The following is a 17,633-nucleotide window of genomic DNA, read 5'->3' as shown; positions in this document are numbered from 1 at the left end:
TGCGAATAACCGCGCCCCTCGCTGAAGAGCCGCTCGCTCGTCTGTCCCGAGGCCCAACCGTGTGAGAAAAACACGTGTGCGAGAAGGAACCGAGCTCGGAATGTGCGCCGGAAGGCTTAAAACAAATAAGAATATGGATCGGCCGTGGTCACGCCGAGGCGGAAGCACGCACGTGAAGGCAGAGCACGTTAACGGAGCCCGTCGCGGTGACGGACGGCGTCTAACTCCTCTGTATAAACTCCCGGGTGAGCGGGCGCGCGGACGCGCTGTCGAACGTGGCAACGCGGAGACGGCGCGACGGTCGCGGTGGAACCCCGCTGTGTGACGCGACGCCGCGCGCTCCCACGCACGCGCACCGGCGCCGCACTCGCCCCGGTGACGGCGCCGCTGCTCTGCTGCGCTGCCTCGTCAAGTGTGAGGCGGCCTTAGAGCACCCCCTATCCGTTTAATGAGGGGAGAGACCGGCCCCGCTGCAGCGGCTGCACGCGCGCACCGCACGGCACACGCCGCTGAGGACAATGGGGCCTTTGCGCCAATATTTCCATCCGCGGCGCGGATTGAGAAAATATCCGGGGCCAAAGTGTTTAATGAACCGACAGTGTAATCGGAGATGAGGATCTTCTCCTCTTTCATTTAGTAGGTGGAAGAGTTCTTCATACACGGAACCGGTTTGTGCTCCAGCCGCCCCAGCGGTGGCCAGGTGACACAACCACGCAGGTGAAGCACAACGAGCACACGCGACGCCTCCCCTCACGTCAAGCGCTCCCGTGAATCTCCCTCGCCGCCAATTGCTGTGTCCGGCCTCGCGCGCTCCTGTTTCCCGGTGGCGCCGCTTCCCCCGTGCCCCGAGGCGGAGCTGGAGTCGAAAGGGGGAAATTCACGACGCGGTCGGACAGGTTCTGCTCTGCCCCGAGTCGGGCGAGGAGTTGCGTTTAACGAATCGGGTTTGATGAGCGAGACGGAGCGAGGAGGAAGTATTTTCCACTGGCGCTGAAGTCCTGACCTCACGACGAGGCCGGGGGCACTCGTAGAGCAGGCGGCCATGCTGTATGCGTTCAGACCTGTCTGCCTCTCTTTGTTTTCCCCTTTTCCATTTCTCAGAGCTTACACACACACACACACACACACACACACACACACACACACACACGCGTAAACCCCACTGGGAAAGTCGGCTGAGATTCACGCTGTCATCGAAAATAAATGACACCGGCAACGATGCAGATGGTTGCAATCAAAAATTCAAACAACAGGCGGCTCCGCGCGGCCCATCCCTTTTTCTCAGCCGCGGCTGCCAGGGCGAGCTGAAATAGTGCACATTGTGTAAGGCCGGGCCCGTGTGTCTCATTATCTTATCACCGTTTAATCCGTAGCAGTCTCGTTTCTTATCGTAAATCTTAGATTATCGGCCTGAAAGTGAGCACAACGCGCCGCTGCAACTGATTGCAACTTGTCACCGAATTGCCATAAATAACGTGTAATCTGTGAGGCGTGACGCCCGGGCGCGTAAATCAAATTTGCCAAATTTTACATATATATAAAAATAATGGTAAAAAATGAGCTTTATGGCAGCGCAAAATTGATTAAATGTGTTCAGTGATATTGAAATATTGAAAGCGAGGCTTTGAACAGGCTGCAGCGCTTCACAGTAAATCATGCTTGGCTCACCAGTCATCTCCTGTGAGATTATCATCCGGTTACCACAATGTGTGTGAATATTTACTGTGGTGTTGCAGCGCGTACGGTGGGTTTTTTTTTTTTTTTTCTTCTCCTTCCCCTTCCACAGCATTCGACAGGCATATGGTGCTAATAAAGACGAAAACATTTAACTGTTTCACAAGTAGCACGCCAATTCTGAGAGTAAACAGTTATGCTGAGGCGTTTCCACGGCCGGATCCAGAGAACGCTTCGCCTGCAGTAACGCTGATGCTACACGGCGAAATGAAGTGTGTGTGTGTGTGTGTGTGTGTGTGTGTGTGTGTGTGTGTGTGTGTGTGAGACAGAGAGAGAGATTCATATGATGATAGGTGACTCTTTGTCACGGATGCAGCTCCAAAAAGGAGAGAAGAAGAAAACGTGGAGGAAGACTCCCCATCGAACAAAGGACGCTCTGCAACTGAAGGTCGACTTTCTCCGCGATTTCGCGTGTCGAGCTTTTATTCGGCCGTGCGTTGGGTTTCACACGCGCTCTGTTTGCCGCGCTGCACTCGTTGCACTTGGCGCTCGCACGCCCGTCCTCCCTGGTGCCCGGCCTGATTTACTCCTCCACCTGAAGCCTGCTCAGAAATATGCTGATATTCAGGTTGTCTCGCAGTCCCGGGGCGAGCGCGACCTATAGGCCCAACGGCTGCAGGGCACATGCCTGAGTTCAGTTACACTAAATAACCCCCGGTCTGACATGTGGCTGATGTATGTTGGCACGCTGCAGAAACTCCATATTCTCCCTTGTGTAAGCAGAAACCTTGTGACTAGTCTTGACAGCTGATACTGTAACTGCAGGAACCAGGTGGGCCTCATGTTTAGGTGCTTTTAAAAAAAAAAATAAAGTAAACTCCATTTGTTGTAAACGGTTTCTGAACTCATCTGCGACAAACAATGGAGCTGTCTATTAGCAAGGCCCTCACATGTTGACTCAGTCAAATTACAGTTTGGTTTTCCCCCAGCGCTCCTGAGATCCTCCAGCCTGAGGTATGATCCTGGTCCTCCCCAGACCCACCCAGCTTAAGGAAACAGCCCTCAGCAGCACCAGCCTCCAGACATCGAATGATCGGGACATTAAAAGCCTCCCATCCATCACAGCTACTGATGCAGTGTCATTATTAAGATGTCCTGTGCGTGTGGTAAACAGAACTTGGGCAGCTAACGCAAACACCAGTGTATTTTGGCTCACAGACACAATTAAATAGGACTAATGCGTTTTCTTCACTCATCAGGTCCAAGTCCATGTGTCGACAATGCATTTGACCTCCTTAATGACTTCGCAAGCAAAAGGAACAAAAGAGGGGGGGGGGGTGAAAAAAATATACCTGCAAGTCCAGTCCTTCCTTAAACCTGTACTCAGGGCTGCGTTGGTGCTCGAGGCCACGGTTCGACGCCAAGCAGCGTGTGGCGTGAGAAAGAACAGGTAGGACGGGATCCGGGCCCTCCAGACGGCCTCGCTCTCCGGCGTCCTACGCTGCTCTCGCTCTAACAGCCACTCCAGCACGAGCCCCACATCCAACATTCGCCCGCCGTTTGCCAACAATAGTCGCGCAGACAGGTCAGCGCTGATTAACAGGAGCATCTCTAAGCAAATCGTTAAAAAGCTGCAGATGAAAACAGACGCGTGCGCTTCGACGCCGCTCCGGCTCGGATGAGGAAATTAAGACATTTAATGTTAATCTTTAACAGCTCATTATCATTCTAATTACCCAAGAATCTACAATCAGCACCACAGGTTCGCTCAGAAGAAGTTGCTGACTGTACAGCAGGTGCTGTTCGTTTTCTGTGACTAATATGCAAACAAAGTGACCCACAGCAGGAAGGAAGCGAGGCAAATATTTAATTGTTAGATTAAAATTGTGCAGGTTCCCCACAGAAAAAATTTAAAATATGCAAAATGTCACAATTGTTTGTCATAATTAATGTAGGTCAGGTTTAAACACGCGCGCGCACATGCACACACACACACACACACACACACACACACACATCTGTGGTGAAACTGTGTTTTGCACAGTCAAAAACGTCTTGTGGTGGATCAACTAGGTCTCCTCCTTTAATTAACTCACACACAGTGACAGTGACAGCGCGGGGAAGAGACTGATTAATATTCAGCTGGATCAATATTTGTCATGTGCCCCAAAATTCTGCTGAGGGTGCAGCCACTCGCTCGTTTGGGAGAGGAGAAGACAGTGGGCCGCAGCAGGGCATTTAGACGTCAGCCCGCTCCTTCGCGTTTGACATCATCGTAATTATTTCAAGTGAAAACTTGAGTGGAGGACAGTGAGCGAATTGAGAGACAAAGAGACAAAGTGAATGGGATGAATGATTAGTCTAAAAGCTCAACGTGTCGGCTGGGACGGAATGCGCCTAACCCTTTTCAACACGAAACACATTGGCCAAAGATTACATCATGAACTTCTGCAATGAATTACCCAGATTAGGCCTCTATGAAATTGGATTTAGGCAAAGCACAGCGCTGGGAGATGAAGGTTAGATTGATATAATTGATTTAAAATTGGATTATGCTACTTTTTAATCATAACCACCGCAAAAAAATCCTGCCTCAGATTTAATCTGCGCAATATAATCACAATTTGGGGTCGCAGCTTCGCACAAGTTATGCACAATAACGCAATAATAAAAGTTCAGGTCGGCGTGAACTTGGTTTCTGTTTTGGCGTGAGTGTATGTTGAAGTCGTGCACAGTTAGATTTTTATGATGTCCCTACAGTAGATAGGCCTGCACGAGCCTATTCGAAAAATAAAGCTGAGACCTTGTTTCTATGAGCGCGCGCGCGCGTGTGTGTGTGTGTGTGTGTGTGTGTGTGTGTGTGTGTGTGTGTGTGTGTGAGAGAGAGAGAGAGACAGAGAGAGAGGGGGAGAGAGAGAGGGAGAGAGGGAAGAGGGGAGTGAGAGAGCGGAAGAGAAATCAAGAGAGAGATTATTTAAATTGAAAATACATTTAAATTGAGTTGCCCTCGTGGAAAGTTCACAAAATGCTGCCTCAGAAAAAAAAATCACCATGTTTCACAGAGTAGACAAAAGCAGGAAAAAATAAACAGCGCCACATGTTGCAATACGAAAATACCAAATTGTGTCGTGATGAAATGTTGGATTACAGGCGCAAAGCACGTGCGTGCACAGTCAATGGCAAACAAACACAGACACACTCGCGCACACTTCGCCAGACAGTCCCACTGTAGTTGTCATGTGAGATCACCTCCCGTAGTAAAAGTCGCGTGAAGCTGCAAACGGGCGCATCGGAAGCGTCTCCGAGAATCTGAATCGTGCTGATAAATTTTAAAAACGTGGAAACGAGCCACTATTTTTCCCACTTAACTTGCTCAAATTCCGTCAAAAAGTATTTATTTATTTTCAATAACGTTGTTTGTGCACAAGTGTTGTCACGCGGTATTTATATTTTCTTAAACCGTTCTTACTGTTGGTAATTAGTTTTCCCATTCGGCGCATTTTCCCCCGAGTTAAAACAATGCACGGGCGCGATTTGAATCTATTACGAGAACGGCTTTAATTTATCCTTAGACTCATAAATAATAATAGCGATGGTCTATAAATCAATTAGTACGGTAAAACTCAATAAAGACTAGAAGAAGTGAGGAGCGTTTGCAGAACTCACCTTGTACTGTCTCCCTGTGCGTCAACGATAAGTGCTGCGGGTTCACCTGCTTGCGGCGGGACATTGCCCCGGCATTTACTCTAGCATCGCCCGGTGAACGGCACTTGGGGTCGGCTTGGACCGTGGTGTCGGTCCTCTCTGGGTCGCAGGTGAACCAACTCTCTCTCCTCCTAATCCCGCCGCGAGTCTCGGCGCTCCGCTGCAACTTTGACGCGCGCTCAGAAGTCGTGGCTGGAGCGCGGAGCGGACGGAAGACCAGTGCGTCCACAGTGTCCCGCGGCGTCTGCGGAGGAAGCGACACCTGGGCCGAGGAAGCCAAAGTGTCGTTTGGGGAGGCGTCTGGCTGCTGGCGACCGACGTCTTGTGCGCAGGTATTTCTGGCAGTGACCTTTTGTAGAATAAAATCCCGGACTGCCCACCGCTGCGAGGACCGCTGTGACTGATGATGCGCGGAGCACTAAATCTTATTTGGCTCGCTCCCCTTTCGCCTGTTCTTAATTATAACGGTATGATTGTATCATCTGGGGTTAAACGGCTGCTGTTTATTCTAGGATTCCCTACAGTCCTTCCATTTCAGCAGCGGTGCGCTAAAATGACCCTTTGGCACGGAGTCCTCCTGTGCGTTTTGGCATCGGTGCGCTCAACGGCAACTCTTGGCTCCGGTGGCAGTAGCCTCGATGACTGAGAGAGAGAGCGCGCGCGGGAGCGAGAGAGAGCATGCGGGCAGACAAGACACCTCCTCCTCGTCGTCGTCCAACTAGCAGAGGTCCAATGCTTCCCAGTTTCCTATAGTGTCGAGGCTACTTCTTGTTGACTCACACGATGAAAGAGGCTCTGTCTGGGAGGACCCCGCGCGCGCGCGCGCGTGTGTGTGTACGTGTAGACTACACGCAGCCCCGGCGCTTTTGTGTGCGCGTGCGGCTGAGGGGGGGGGGTTCTCCACGGAGTGGGATGGGATTCAAGTTCAAGTGCGTTGGTGACGCTCGCGCGTCAGGCGCCGCGGCGCGGACGGCGCTCGGACGCTCGGGGAAGCTGACAGCGGCTCCCCGGAGCACGAGGCTCCGCGTAACAAGTCATCCTCGCTCTTCGGTCGCTCCCAATTAAAAGACGCGCGGCGTTAAGTTGCATTTATCAGACCTAGTGGTGTTTTTATTCTGAAAGGAGCCTGACGTCCATTAATCTTGTCATCATGATGCCCCTTTTTTCACTGCCCATTTATCAAAAAGCTTCAATCAGTTCGCTTACTATCACGGAACGTTCTGTCCGTTCGTGCTGTTGACCCACTCAGACCGAACCAACAATCTGCACACGTCCAATTCAAATTAAAAAAAAATAATGGTATTATTTGAAATTGTATTAGTTTTTCTGGCTCTGTAAAATGACCAGAAACGCTGCAGCGCACGATCAATAGAAATGCAAAGCACATGTATTTTCTCCAGCATGCTGCATTTTTGTTGTTGGGATAAATTAAACATGTTGTGAGGCAACAGTACCCTCTGTTGGCACAGTGGGGAGGCATAGGGGGCTGCTGCCTTAACACAGCCTCACTCCACTTCATTTGTATTTTTAGAATGAAGCCTCCTTAATTTGCCATTTATACAATACAGAATTTAAGAGAGTCCTTGAAGAGCAAATCAGGTTCACTCAGAGGCAATTAATTGCACTAATGGGCAATCATTCGGCACATAATCCACCCAATCCGCCCGGCTCGCTGTGTGCACAGATACAGGAACCTGCTCAAGTTTCCTTTCTCGACGGTACAACGTGACGGCGTGCCGGGGAGCGTTGTTGAGGGGAAATAACGGCGTAACGCGGACATTTAAAGTTGACACTCTTACCTCGCGGAGCCGCGGAGAAGTGTGCAGCCGTGGCGGTACGTTTTATAGTCCGCCATTAATAAAACATGGTGGGCAATTTTAAGAGCATTAGAAGTTTGATTGCTTCGGGCCAGGCCTCGGGGACTTTCAGGACAGTAATTATTTATATAAATGAAATGTCATCTCAGCTCTGGCTCAAGTAGACATAACCTCAGCAGACTCCACATGGAAACACAACAGCTATCTTTCACAGATAGGCCGGGAATGTTGTCGAGCATATTGCTTTGACTGGAGTGCATAAATTTGGTATGTGATATTACATAAAAAGCCTTCTAGTTCACGTCGCGGGGCCAAAGGAGCAACGGCAGTTGTGGACACACTGGAAGCTGAAAGGAAACATTATCCGGCGTTCACACACACACACACACACACACACACACTCTCTCTCTCGCTCGCTCGCTCGCCATCCCTGCTGGCTGCAAGCAGCTCCTTAATCCTTACCCATGGGTTTCTCAATAATACATCAATGTCTCCATTATAGCTTGTATCTGCTGGCTCCGGGCAAAGGCAGTTTAAGCTGGGTTGCACGGGGCCAACATACCACAAATACCCGGCTTGTGGACACAGGAAAGATTTTAAGTCCAAAGTGCTGCCACTGAGGAGACGTGCATCTCGTGCGCTAAGCGGCATGGCTGAACAGGCGATACTTGAACACACCGCAGGGCATTAGCTACACCAGAGATAGCAGGAGGCATTATGTTGACGTTTTTCTTTTTTTTTTATGCTCTTTTTCTAAAATGACCCATTCCGAGCCCCTCGCGTTGCATCATAAATACGAGTTCAAGGACAAAGTTGAAGTTGCATCTGTAACAGGCTCCCCGTCTTCCATTTTTCATGCGTCTCTCCGCGGCCCGCTCCGAAATGGCATTAATGTCATAACATAGGGAAAAATAAATGAAAGACAAGTGCGCACTATATGATTTTTAGGAACGTGGAGGTGATCTTGAGGTTAAGTGCCCAGAGCAGCCATTTTGATGTGTTTAACCACAATGTGACAGGACTGACATAAACAATGAAAGGTCCACTCCAGGACAGCTCATGGTAATATGAATATTGCTCTGGGATTTGCTTATAGTCCGTGGTTCATTATGCAATGTTTAATATTAATAAAGAAAGTACAAGTATATATTATTCATAAGATGATTTACTATGGTTCATGTGTGTGTGTGAGGACTTGAATGACAGATTGAGATGCTCTCTTGCTACTGGCAATACAACGAGATAAGGCTCTTACTTTTCTACAGGACACAACCTGACAGTCTCTCGTTGAGTTAAGAGTATTTGTCCGAGCACGGGCACATGTATAATGCATGCAGATTCCAAATTGTAATTTGGAAGAACTAAATGATTCAATGCTGGCTCCTCTCTAAAGTGATGCTGAGAGGGAAACGAAGGGGACGCAGCATGTGACTGACGTTTAACTGAGCAAAGATACAATGATTCTGATGGGTGTTTGGTTATAAAACCATTAAATGCTAGCAAAAAAATATGATTCAACTAATAGCATCTTTGTTTTCCCCTAAAAGAGTATCTACGTCTTGACCTTTAATTTGTATCTGTTAAAACAAGGTCATATTGATATTTTTTTATGCGGCGAAAGCGTTATTTCAACTCATGTTATTGTCGCAGTCTCAAGCAATCATATAAATTTATTAAACACTACGCAATTCATCCTTGCATTTCTGAACCCATTAGGATGCGTGTTGGATCGTTTTCCTATACATTTTATTGCACACTTTTCTTTGAAGGCCTCATTCTTTTTCTGTAAACTGTGGCTTGATGTCCTTCATCAAACAGCTGTACTTGTCTCATCTCTCCACAGCTCGTTGTCCCAGAAGGCGTGTGGCTTGGTCACAAAAGTTTTGGAAAAACTCTAATATCGCTTTTTATGCCCTTTTGTCAACAGCGGTTAATTTTCATTCAGATGACTATAGATAGTGCAGGCTGACGCTGTTGGACCCTCTGACAAATAAGCTTGAATTGTTCGGAGGTTATTCATACTTCTGTACCCATCATTTGAACACTCCTTCTTGGTAATTATTTAGTAATAATCTTCTTCCTTGCATTGCCCACAGTGGACAGGAACATCTCTGAAGATGGACTTGTCACCTTGTAATTTATGTTTTCCAACTTTTTTTCCTTAAACCCACAGACAGCTCCTCACGATTCATTCTTTCCTCCATGCTCAGTGTGCCACACAACACAAAGCTTCAGTCAATCTCTCTCCATTGTAATTGGTTGCAAGTGTGATAACTATATTGTTCTCCACACTGTCCACTTGCTAAATACACATTCCAGAAGCATGACAAGCTTGAAAATCAATTATTTCTGACAATTTAGAAAGTGCCACTAATTTTGTCCAGTGCATTATTTCGTTTATGTGTGAAATTGTATTTAGTTTTTCCTCCTTTTGTGTTTTTACAATACAAAAAACTATCGAAAAAACAAGAGAAGCAAAAAAAAAAATTGCAGCTGACAAGAGTTCCAATATGTTTGGCCATGACTGGGTGTGTGCTTCATAAATGCCATGTGCCTATTGTCCACTCCTTACTGCCCAGTCCACACGTAAATATTTGTCGCCCTCTAGTGGGTGATGTTATAGTTGTTATTAAATTACTCATGTTGCCGGTGTACTTGACATAAACATATAATGTCTCAACACAAAAATGTTCTTTAGCGTTTGAATCAATTTATGAAAAAATTTAATTCAGCAGTATATTCAAATTTAACAATTTAATCAAAAAAGGGAAAATATAATTCCATTCAAACGTGTCAGCTATCCGTCATGACGTCAACCGACGTCTAACGTCATTACGTAATGGCGGTGCCCTTGCTACAATGGAGACTGTTGGTGAATTGTTAGCCAAGTTACTGTGAATAGCTGTGGATTATTCGTACAGCTGTAATTGTTGGCAATTTATTCCGACGGCTACATGCTAAAGGTAAACGATATGTTTCATTCTAAATCGAGCGGGTAAAAATCAAACAACTTTCGAGAGTTTAATATCCCCAGTCACAGCCGTGTTAGGACCTCGAGTATTAGCCGGTTTGCTAGCTGTAGCCGGGTAAACTTAGCCGCGGCGGCTTGCGAAGTGACAGTTGAGGCTGCGTTTGTTTCGAAAATGTCGCTATTTTGATGAAGTGTTTAACGAACCTCATCATGTAGCGCACAGTTTAATAAATTTCGTCCAAAGTATATTATAACATTTACTTTCTCAATGACTAAGCCAAGTTGTCGTTAGCACTTCTAGCATTAGCCAATGTTAGCAATAGTTTAGTCATGCTAATTCTAGTAAAACACTTCCCTTGGCAGCGGTATTTATAGAGCTATTTCATATCTGCATTCAGCTTAATTAGTGTTAGTTTCAACTTTATTCACCCACGAATTTACCTTGAGCTCAACATAGGCTAATGAATGAGAGCTGTCTCTAATGAGTCAGTAGTTTAGTTAAGACAGGTGGTCTCATCTTCACTCTTTCTGTCGTCTTAAGCAGTCCGGTGCAGCCGGTCCATCCACCGTTGCCTCTCCTCAAGCAATGAAGGATTCCAAGGAGAACTTCTCAATGACTGGCCAAGCGAATCTCGATCACATCAAGCCATGCTGGTACTGGGACAAGAAGGATTTAGCTCACACGCCATCTCAGTCTGAGGGTTTGGACCCTGGCACAGAGGCCCGGTATCGCCGAGAGGGAGCCCGCTTCATATTTGATGTGGGCACGCGGCTTGGCCTGTATCCTTGACTGATGCTTTTGAATTCTTTTGATGAATGACACCACAAGTAAAACACCACAGCATCTAGACTGTGGGGAAGTTTGGTAGTATAGGTAAAAAATCTCTAGCATATTAAAACTTCGTTTTGCGCTCAAAGACCAAAGCAAAGTAGACAAAGTGTCACTCAATTTTGCGTGCGTGTATTTGATAGTTGTGGTTTCTGTTGCCCTTGACTATCATCAGACACTATGACACACTGGCAACTGGCATCATATATTTCCATCGCTTCTACATGTTTCACTCCTTTAAGCAGTTTCCCAGATATGTAAGTTCAATCTATAGTTTACTTCAATTTTTCCCCATAGTCCTTTAACTGGACTAAATGTGAAGGTGTATTGTTGCTATTTGTGTTCTAACAGGTGACGGGTGCTTGCTGCCTTTTCCTGGCAGGAAAAGTTGAGGAGACTCCTAAGAAGTGTAAAGACATAATCAAAACAGCCCGCAGTTTACTGAATGATGTGCAATTTGCCCAGTTTGGAGATGACCCGAAGGTACAGATTCTGTTGTTTCCACAGCTCACACCCAAAACCATGAGTGTTGTTGCTGTGATAACATTTTTGATTCTTATTAGCACCTTTTGTGAGGCGATTCTTTTTAAATCTGTAATCTCCAGCAACACTAGTTAAAGCAGATGCTTCACTCTGCAGTGTGATAAGAGCTTCACTCTGCAGTGTGGTGAGAGTTTCACTCCACAGTGTGATAAGAGCAATCAAAGTTTGATGGAAAGATGGGTCAGGCCAGTATTTTACATAGTAGGCTCTTGCGTGTGTGTGGGTGCAGATAAGGCATCGCAGTTGACTGATTTGCAAACAGTGATTAGTAAATATTGTGAAACTAGTTATTTTAAGTAAGGTGCTGATTGTTTGTTTTATCTGTCTTGTTGTTTCAACAGGAGGAAGTAATGGTTTTGGAGAGAATCCTGCTTCAAACAATCAAATTTGACCTGCAGGTGGAGCATCCCTACATGTTTCTCCTGCGTTATGTGAAGCAGCTCAAGGGTTAGTGTGTCTTAGTATGGCATCAAATCAACAGAATGGTAAGTTATGCTGCTAGTAAATCCTGTTTTTGCATGTTTTTGTTGTTTTAGGGGAGAAGAATAAAGTGTGCAAGGTGCTACAAATGGCATGGACTTTTGTGAATGACAGGTGAGTAACTTGCACTGGTTATAAATCCTCTCCCTTTGTCATTCTCCCGTAGTTTAGTTTGCCGTGCCATTCTGTCACCTAACTTGTTGAGTTGACAGAAATGTTCGTGTTTGAAGAGCTGTTGAAGTGTAAGGGAGTGCCTCAATGGTTTAAGACACAAAACCACAGTGTTCTCGATCGCTACAGTTTGTTGCATGTCAACAGCTCACCTCCCCCATTTCCTCTTCGACTGTGATAGGAAAAACAAGGCAACATGCCAAAACATAATTGAAGCATATACAGTGAGACATAAAAATGAGGGTACAAGTGTCCATAGTTTCAGATTTGACTGAAGTTCTGTTTCTTCTTCCAGCTTGTGCACGATGCTGTCTCTGCAGTGGGAGCCAGAGATCATTGCGGTGGCTGTCATGTACCTGGCAGGCCGCCTTTGTAAGTTTGACATCCAAGAGTGGACAGCCAAGCAGTCTTCACGACGCTGGTGGGAGCAGTTTGTGCAGGACGTTCCAGTTGAGCTGCTTGAAGGTATTCATACCTCTTTATACCTTCCCTACAGTTTATGTTTGGGATCATCCGTGTTTTTCTTCACTACAACATTGTCTTTGTCTTCTAGACATTTGCCACCAGATTTTGGACTTGTACTCACAAGGCAACAAGCCCATCCCTCAGCAGATCCAGGAGAAAGAGCGGGCACCTGCCCCTCCAATCCCTGCGCCTCCAGTTCCACAGGGACAACCTCCAGCCGCCAACCCTCCTCCCCCTCCACCAAAGAAGACCTCCCCACAGGGTGGCAGCCCTGCACGCCAGCTCAAACGCTCACATGTAAATATAGAAATGACTGCTGACACCCGATCTGCTCATTAGATTTTGCTGCTTGTGGGTTTAAATGTGAATTTAAAGTTACATTAAATGGGAACTCAGGATTTGCCTTTGTATTTCAGACATCTCCAAAAGATGAACCAAAGGCTCCAGGTAAATGATTCAGCAATTTTGCTTTTCATACTTTAGATTTCATACTGAAGCTTGCAAGTTATTCTTAAGTGTATTCGCTGATATATTTTCAGCCCTTTTCGGCTGTTCTGATCCAATTTTCTTTGGCTTTTGGATTTTCAGAACAAGTTGGATCAAAGATTCCTCGACTGGAGAGCCCGATGCCTCCACTGCCTACGTCACAGCCTCCCCCAGGTAACTTTGTGGTTTGTGTGTGCCTTCAAATAAACCCATAATGAGCAGCTAGAACCCCCTGCCAGGAACCTGAGCTTAGAAAGCAACTAAAAGTCCCCCAGTCTGCTTACATAAACAGCAACTAGTCTGGACATCACGTTTCTCAACACATGCAAACTCCTACCCTCTCCCAGACCAATCTGATTAGTGCTTGAGCCTGATAATGAGACCTCCTATGTGGTTCAAGCCTGGCTGTCTGGGAATGGAGAGGTTATTTTAGATCACGTTGGAACGAGCAGCCTTGTTGTTTATGAGCAGGGTGATGCTGAATGTCGTTTCTTGTCTGTCTCCAGACAGGAAAGCTCCTGCCCCGGCCCCTCCCATGGAAGCAGAACCAGGAAGTGAAACTGCCCCACCACCGCCACACGCTCCCCCTCCTCACCAGCCGCCTCCGCTACCCCATCGCCCACCACCACCTCCACCCTCCAACTACATCATGTCCACCACCAGCTCCTACATGTCTGGGGAGGGCTTCCAAAGTCTACAGTCGATGATGAAGGCTGATGGTCCCTCCTACGCCCCCATGCCACCCAGCTACGCACCGCCAATACCACCATATCACCCACACGTCTATCCACCACCAGCAGCCCCACCTGGCCCTCCTCCTCCACCACCTTCCACATACCCACCACCTAGTTTGCCTCCAACTTATCCCCCTCCTGGCTACAACAGCTACCCTCCTCCACCACCTCCACGGATGCCACCAGGCCACGTACCTCCTCCAGGGATAGGCCTTCCACCTGCTGCATACCCTCCTCCACCTCCTGTGCCCCCAGGACAATCACAGGTTCCCCTGCCCCCTCCTCCTGGCATGCCCCTTAATCGTGGTGGGTGGATGAGATGAGAGTGGTAATGTGAGCCCTGAACTGAAGCTGTGCAGTCACAGCTGATGATGGGAAGCTCCCCCCTCTAATTTTCACTGGTGAGTAACAGCAGCCAACACTGGTCCAGCTTTTTGAGCCCACTTTTGTGAACAGGTCTTGTACACACTCGCAGAGTGCAGTTTTTACGTCTCCAGTGTAACAGCAGTTGCTGGGGTTGTGAACGAAGGCTCATTAGCAGATAGACATGAAAGGGAAATGTGAAGTGTAGACAGTATTGTTACAAGAAGTTGAAGGTGGCGCTGTAAGAAGCCTGACATCATTTGAAATAAGTGACTTAAACCTGTTGAGCAAAGCACAGAGGTCATTTCCTTTTTTCTAGGAATTATAAAATATCTGCCCTGCAATAATTTCTTCTATTGCCTTGGTTGCCACACGCTTAGACTCTGGAAGGATGACCTGTGACATTTTTACCCAGTTTTTTTTACATTTCCATCTACATTCTACCAGAATGTCATGTCAATTGAGCATCGTCTTCACATTCCCATTTGTTAAATACTGACCATCACACTCATTATGGGGGTCAGTGTATATATACACACACGCTGTGTATTTAAAAATGTTCATGATTGTACAGTGTGATGAAACATGCTGAGATTTCTTTTTGCCTTATGATCTTTTTGAACATGTTCAGAGATTTATTTCTGTTTTCCTTTGGTTTTAGTCAGGCTGCAATGCAAACAGTATTACATCAACAGGAAAGTCAAAGATATATTTGTACATATCTGATTTTCTCACAGGTTTTTAGTTTGCATTAATAGGTTTCTTTGTCATACTGTTGTGTATTCTACATCTAGTTTAGATTTTGTTTTAGCAGCACTTAGGACAATAAAGACCTGCTTTTTCCCATCAGCTAGTTTTTGGTGCTTTTCTTGCCATATGATCAAAGCTGGTAATCAAAACATACAACAGCAATTCAGCCACTTAAATAAAGCACAACTACATAGTACAAAAATGAATTGGTCAATTACCTAATCTGCCCAATTACTCTTTGAAATCCTCCTGCTTCTTTGTTTTTAGTAGGGCATAGTGGATGTAGCTTTACTTGCTCTACTCTTCCAACAGAGGGCAGTCTAACTGAAGTGTGAAATCCATGCAAGTCCACAAATAAATGCAGCACTTCACAATAGGGTTAACCAACTTTGTTTATTTTCCTCCAGATTTCTTTCTAAAAGTGGCCTATTTCATGTTTTATTTTTACCTGTCAAATGTTCATTGAACCAGTGGAGTTCACTGAAAGAAGTTACAGCCATGCTAGTTACTACAGGAATTGACATTTAGGCTGTAGAAGCTAGGATTCTGTACTATTGTTTTAGCATATAGGCAGAAAAAAGATACACTAAAGATATTTAAAAAAGAAAACAAGACAGTTGGGTTCCAAATCAAAACAGCATGCAGAAAAAACAGTGGCACGTCTCAAATCAAATGCCATATATAAAGATTTCAGTTTTTTTTTTAATCTTCAAATCGGTTCCTAGAAAAAAGGACACTTTAAAAAAAAATGTTATTTTAACCTTATTTGATAAAACTTGAGGTGCATGGCAGAAGTGGTCATAAATGGCCTCATGTTCTAATTTGGAACAAATAACACTAGAGATGGGAGAGCCTGAGCTGTCAGCCACTACACTAATCAGATAACTTCCAAGGAAACCTGAGAATTTTTAATTATGACTCACTTGCAGCGCTCCCATCTCTATCTGACACGTGGCAATAAATACTTGACAAACATCGTTTGCTCATTTGACATCAAAACATTTTAAATGTTAGTGGTTTCAGGAGACATCTAAGGGAAGACTTGCTTGTATTCTAAGAAAAAGAAGAGATTCAACTTTAAGAAACATGCACTGCATAAATACACCTGCTGAATCCAAGTCAATAGAAAATTAGTTTTTGTTTTCTGTTTATTGACATATAAAATGCTAAACAAGGAATTTAGAAACTCTGAGGTTGATATTTGGCCTTGAGAATTATTTTATTACTCTTGTTGGAACATTTAATGAATTCAGCAAATGTCTTCATCAGTCATCGACCGCGTTGTAACCGTTGTCCGATGGAGTGAAAGAGAATTCACAGGCAGATGCTACAGCTGCAAGAGACACGTGCAGTCTCCGTTCACGCACACACTCACTCCAACACACACACACACACTTACACACACACACACGGGTGAAGGTAAAGCTGTAGCCCTCCCAACCTGAGAAAATGATTGTCAAGCATGCACACAGCATACATAGTTTAGGAGACAACGATCTATCCATTAACTCATGGAGAGGATTTGATTCAAAATGGCCTTGATGCATTATCAGTTTGCAGAGAGAATCAATAGCTCTGGAAAAGAAATAATAATAATAAAAAAAAGTATTAGCTAACACAAACCCTGTTTAAAGGTCCGGTTGTATAAACTATATAATTGATCACATGGCCACGCTAGAATACAAAATAGATAAAAGTAAAATCAGCTATAACAATGAAGTAGTGCTATGGTTTTATACATATTATATACACAAGTTAACAGTGATGCCTAGACTTTATTATCCATAGACTTGTCTTATGAGTAAAGGCGCTAGGTCACAGTGGGTTTCACTTAGTTAACACTGCAGACTGCTAATGCTAGCTCTACTCGTTGACCACTACGGGGTGACACGTGTGACGGGAGCTGGGAGCTACTATTACAACGTATCTGGAGTCACCGCCCTCTATGGGCTCTGTGCTTGAAACCATGTCGCACTGTGATCTTGAACGCAACACAGCCAACCTTTAAAGCGGTGTATCGAACAGGAGGCGGCTCCAAAGCAAGGGAGAAGTGGTGAACCGGTGAAACTAGCTGCCAGTCGTCAACGTATGTTCGGAGATGAAAACGCGTCGTACGCACAAAGTCGTACGTGCGAGGAACGGATGAACGGGTCCGTGTTGTGTCTTAGCCAGTCTTAAGAGAGTGTTTTTTGTAGGAATGCTGGGTGTTGTAGGCAGTGGGAGTCGTGTAGGCGCAGGTAGCACGGTGGATTCAGGTGAGTGTGGGTTCCTGGGTTCTCTCTCTCTCTATCCAGGCCTCTCGCTGGCTGCCATCCTACAGCGGCCCTTTGAACTGGTTCCCAGAGAGGTGCTGTCTGACGGACAGCTTTGATCCCGCGGCGTCACCCAGCTTTCGCCACACCACCTGCAAACACAGGCCACAGGAGTGAAGACGGAGACGGAGACGGGGAGCAGCACGGCGGAGGAGCATGCACAAGGAGACGGGCAGACCTCCACGCCTGCAGAGCCCGAAAGAGGGAAGGAAAAAAAACTTTCTTCTTCAAGAGTCGAACTTCAAATGCTCACAGTTTGACTTTGAGCTGCAACGACTGCACAGACACAGAGTTACAGTGCAGTGATCTTCATTTCTGTCATCTGCCTCTGTG

General features: G+C 46.0%; 3 protein-coding genes across 12 annotated transcripts in view; 1 reads left to right on the top strand and 2 right to left on the bottom strand.

Moving 5' to 3' along the window:
* Positions 1-6,423, bottom strand: part of bcl11bb (BCL11 transcription factor B b) — a 29,604-nt gene extending 23,181 nt beyond the window's left edge. The window contains exon 1 of one of the 2 annotated variants that reach the window (XM_029140756.3): positions 5,341-6,423. In XM_029140756.3, the coding sequence (XP_028996589.1) occupies positions 5,341-5,404 (64 nt within the window). In that variant the 5' untranslated portion in view covers positions 5,405-6,423. The remainder of the gene's footprint in view (positions 1-5,340) is intronic. The other variant, XM_029140755.3, reaches the window with a different exon arrangement.
* A 3,575-nt stretch (positions 6,424-9,998) lies between these two features.
* ccnk (cyclin K) lies at positions 9,999-15,084 on the top strand. Of its 2 annotated transcripts, none has more exons than XM_029140333.3 (11): positions 9,999-10,159; positions 10,709-10,947; positions 11,172-11,253; positions 11,348-11,479; positions 11,881-11,986; positions 12,076-12,133; positions 12,486-12,655; positions 12,744-12,952; positions 13,072-13,102; positions 13,244-13,315; positions 13,648-15,084. In XM_029140333.3, exons 1-11 carry the CDS (start codon positions 10,151-10,153, stop codon positions 14,196-14,198), a joined length of 1,659 nt encoding a protein of 552 aa, XP_028996166.1. In that variant the 5' UTR covers positions 9,999-10,150; the 3' UTR covers positions 14,199-15,084. The 2 variants fall into 2 exon arrangements, with proteins under 2 accessions (XP_028996166.1, XP_028996167.1); XM_029140334.3 differs by having other exon boundaries at positions 10,000-10,159; positions 10,712-10,947.
* A 278-nt stretch (positions 15,085-15,362) lies between these two features.
* Positions 15,363-17,633, bottom strand: part of ccdc85cb (coiled-coil domain containing 85C, b) — a 31,660-nt gene continuing 29,389 nt past the window's right edge. For all 8 annotated transcript variants that reach the window (XM_055506656.1, XM_055506657.1, XM_055506658.1 and 5 more), the window contains one exon: positions 15,363-17,392. In XM_055506656.1, the coding sequence (XP_055362631.1) occupies positions 17,303-17,392 (90 nt within the window). In that variant the 3' untranslated portion in view covers positions 15,363-17,302. The remainder of the gene's footprint in view (positions 17,393-17,633) is intronic.

The sequence above is a fragment of the Betta splendens genome, chromosome 24 (assembly GCF_900634795.4).
Source record: "Betta splendens chromosome 24, fBetSpl5.4, whole genome shotgun sequence".
Classification (NCBI taxonomy): Eukaryota; Metazoa; Chordata; class Actinopteri; order Anabantiformes; family Osphronemidae; genus Betta; species Betta splendens.
This window is presented reverse-complemented; position numbering and strand designations above follow the sequence as displayed.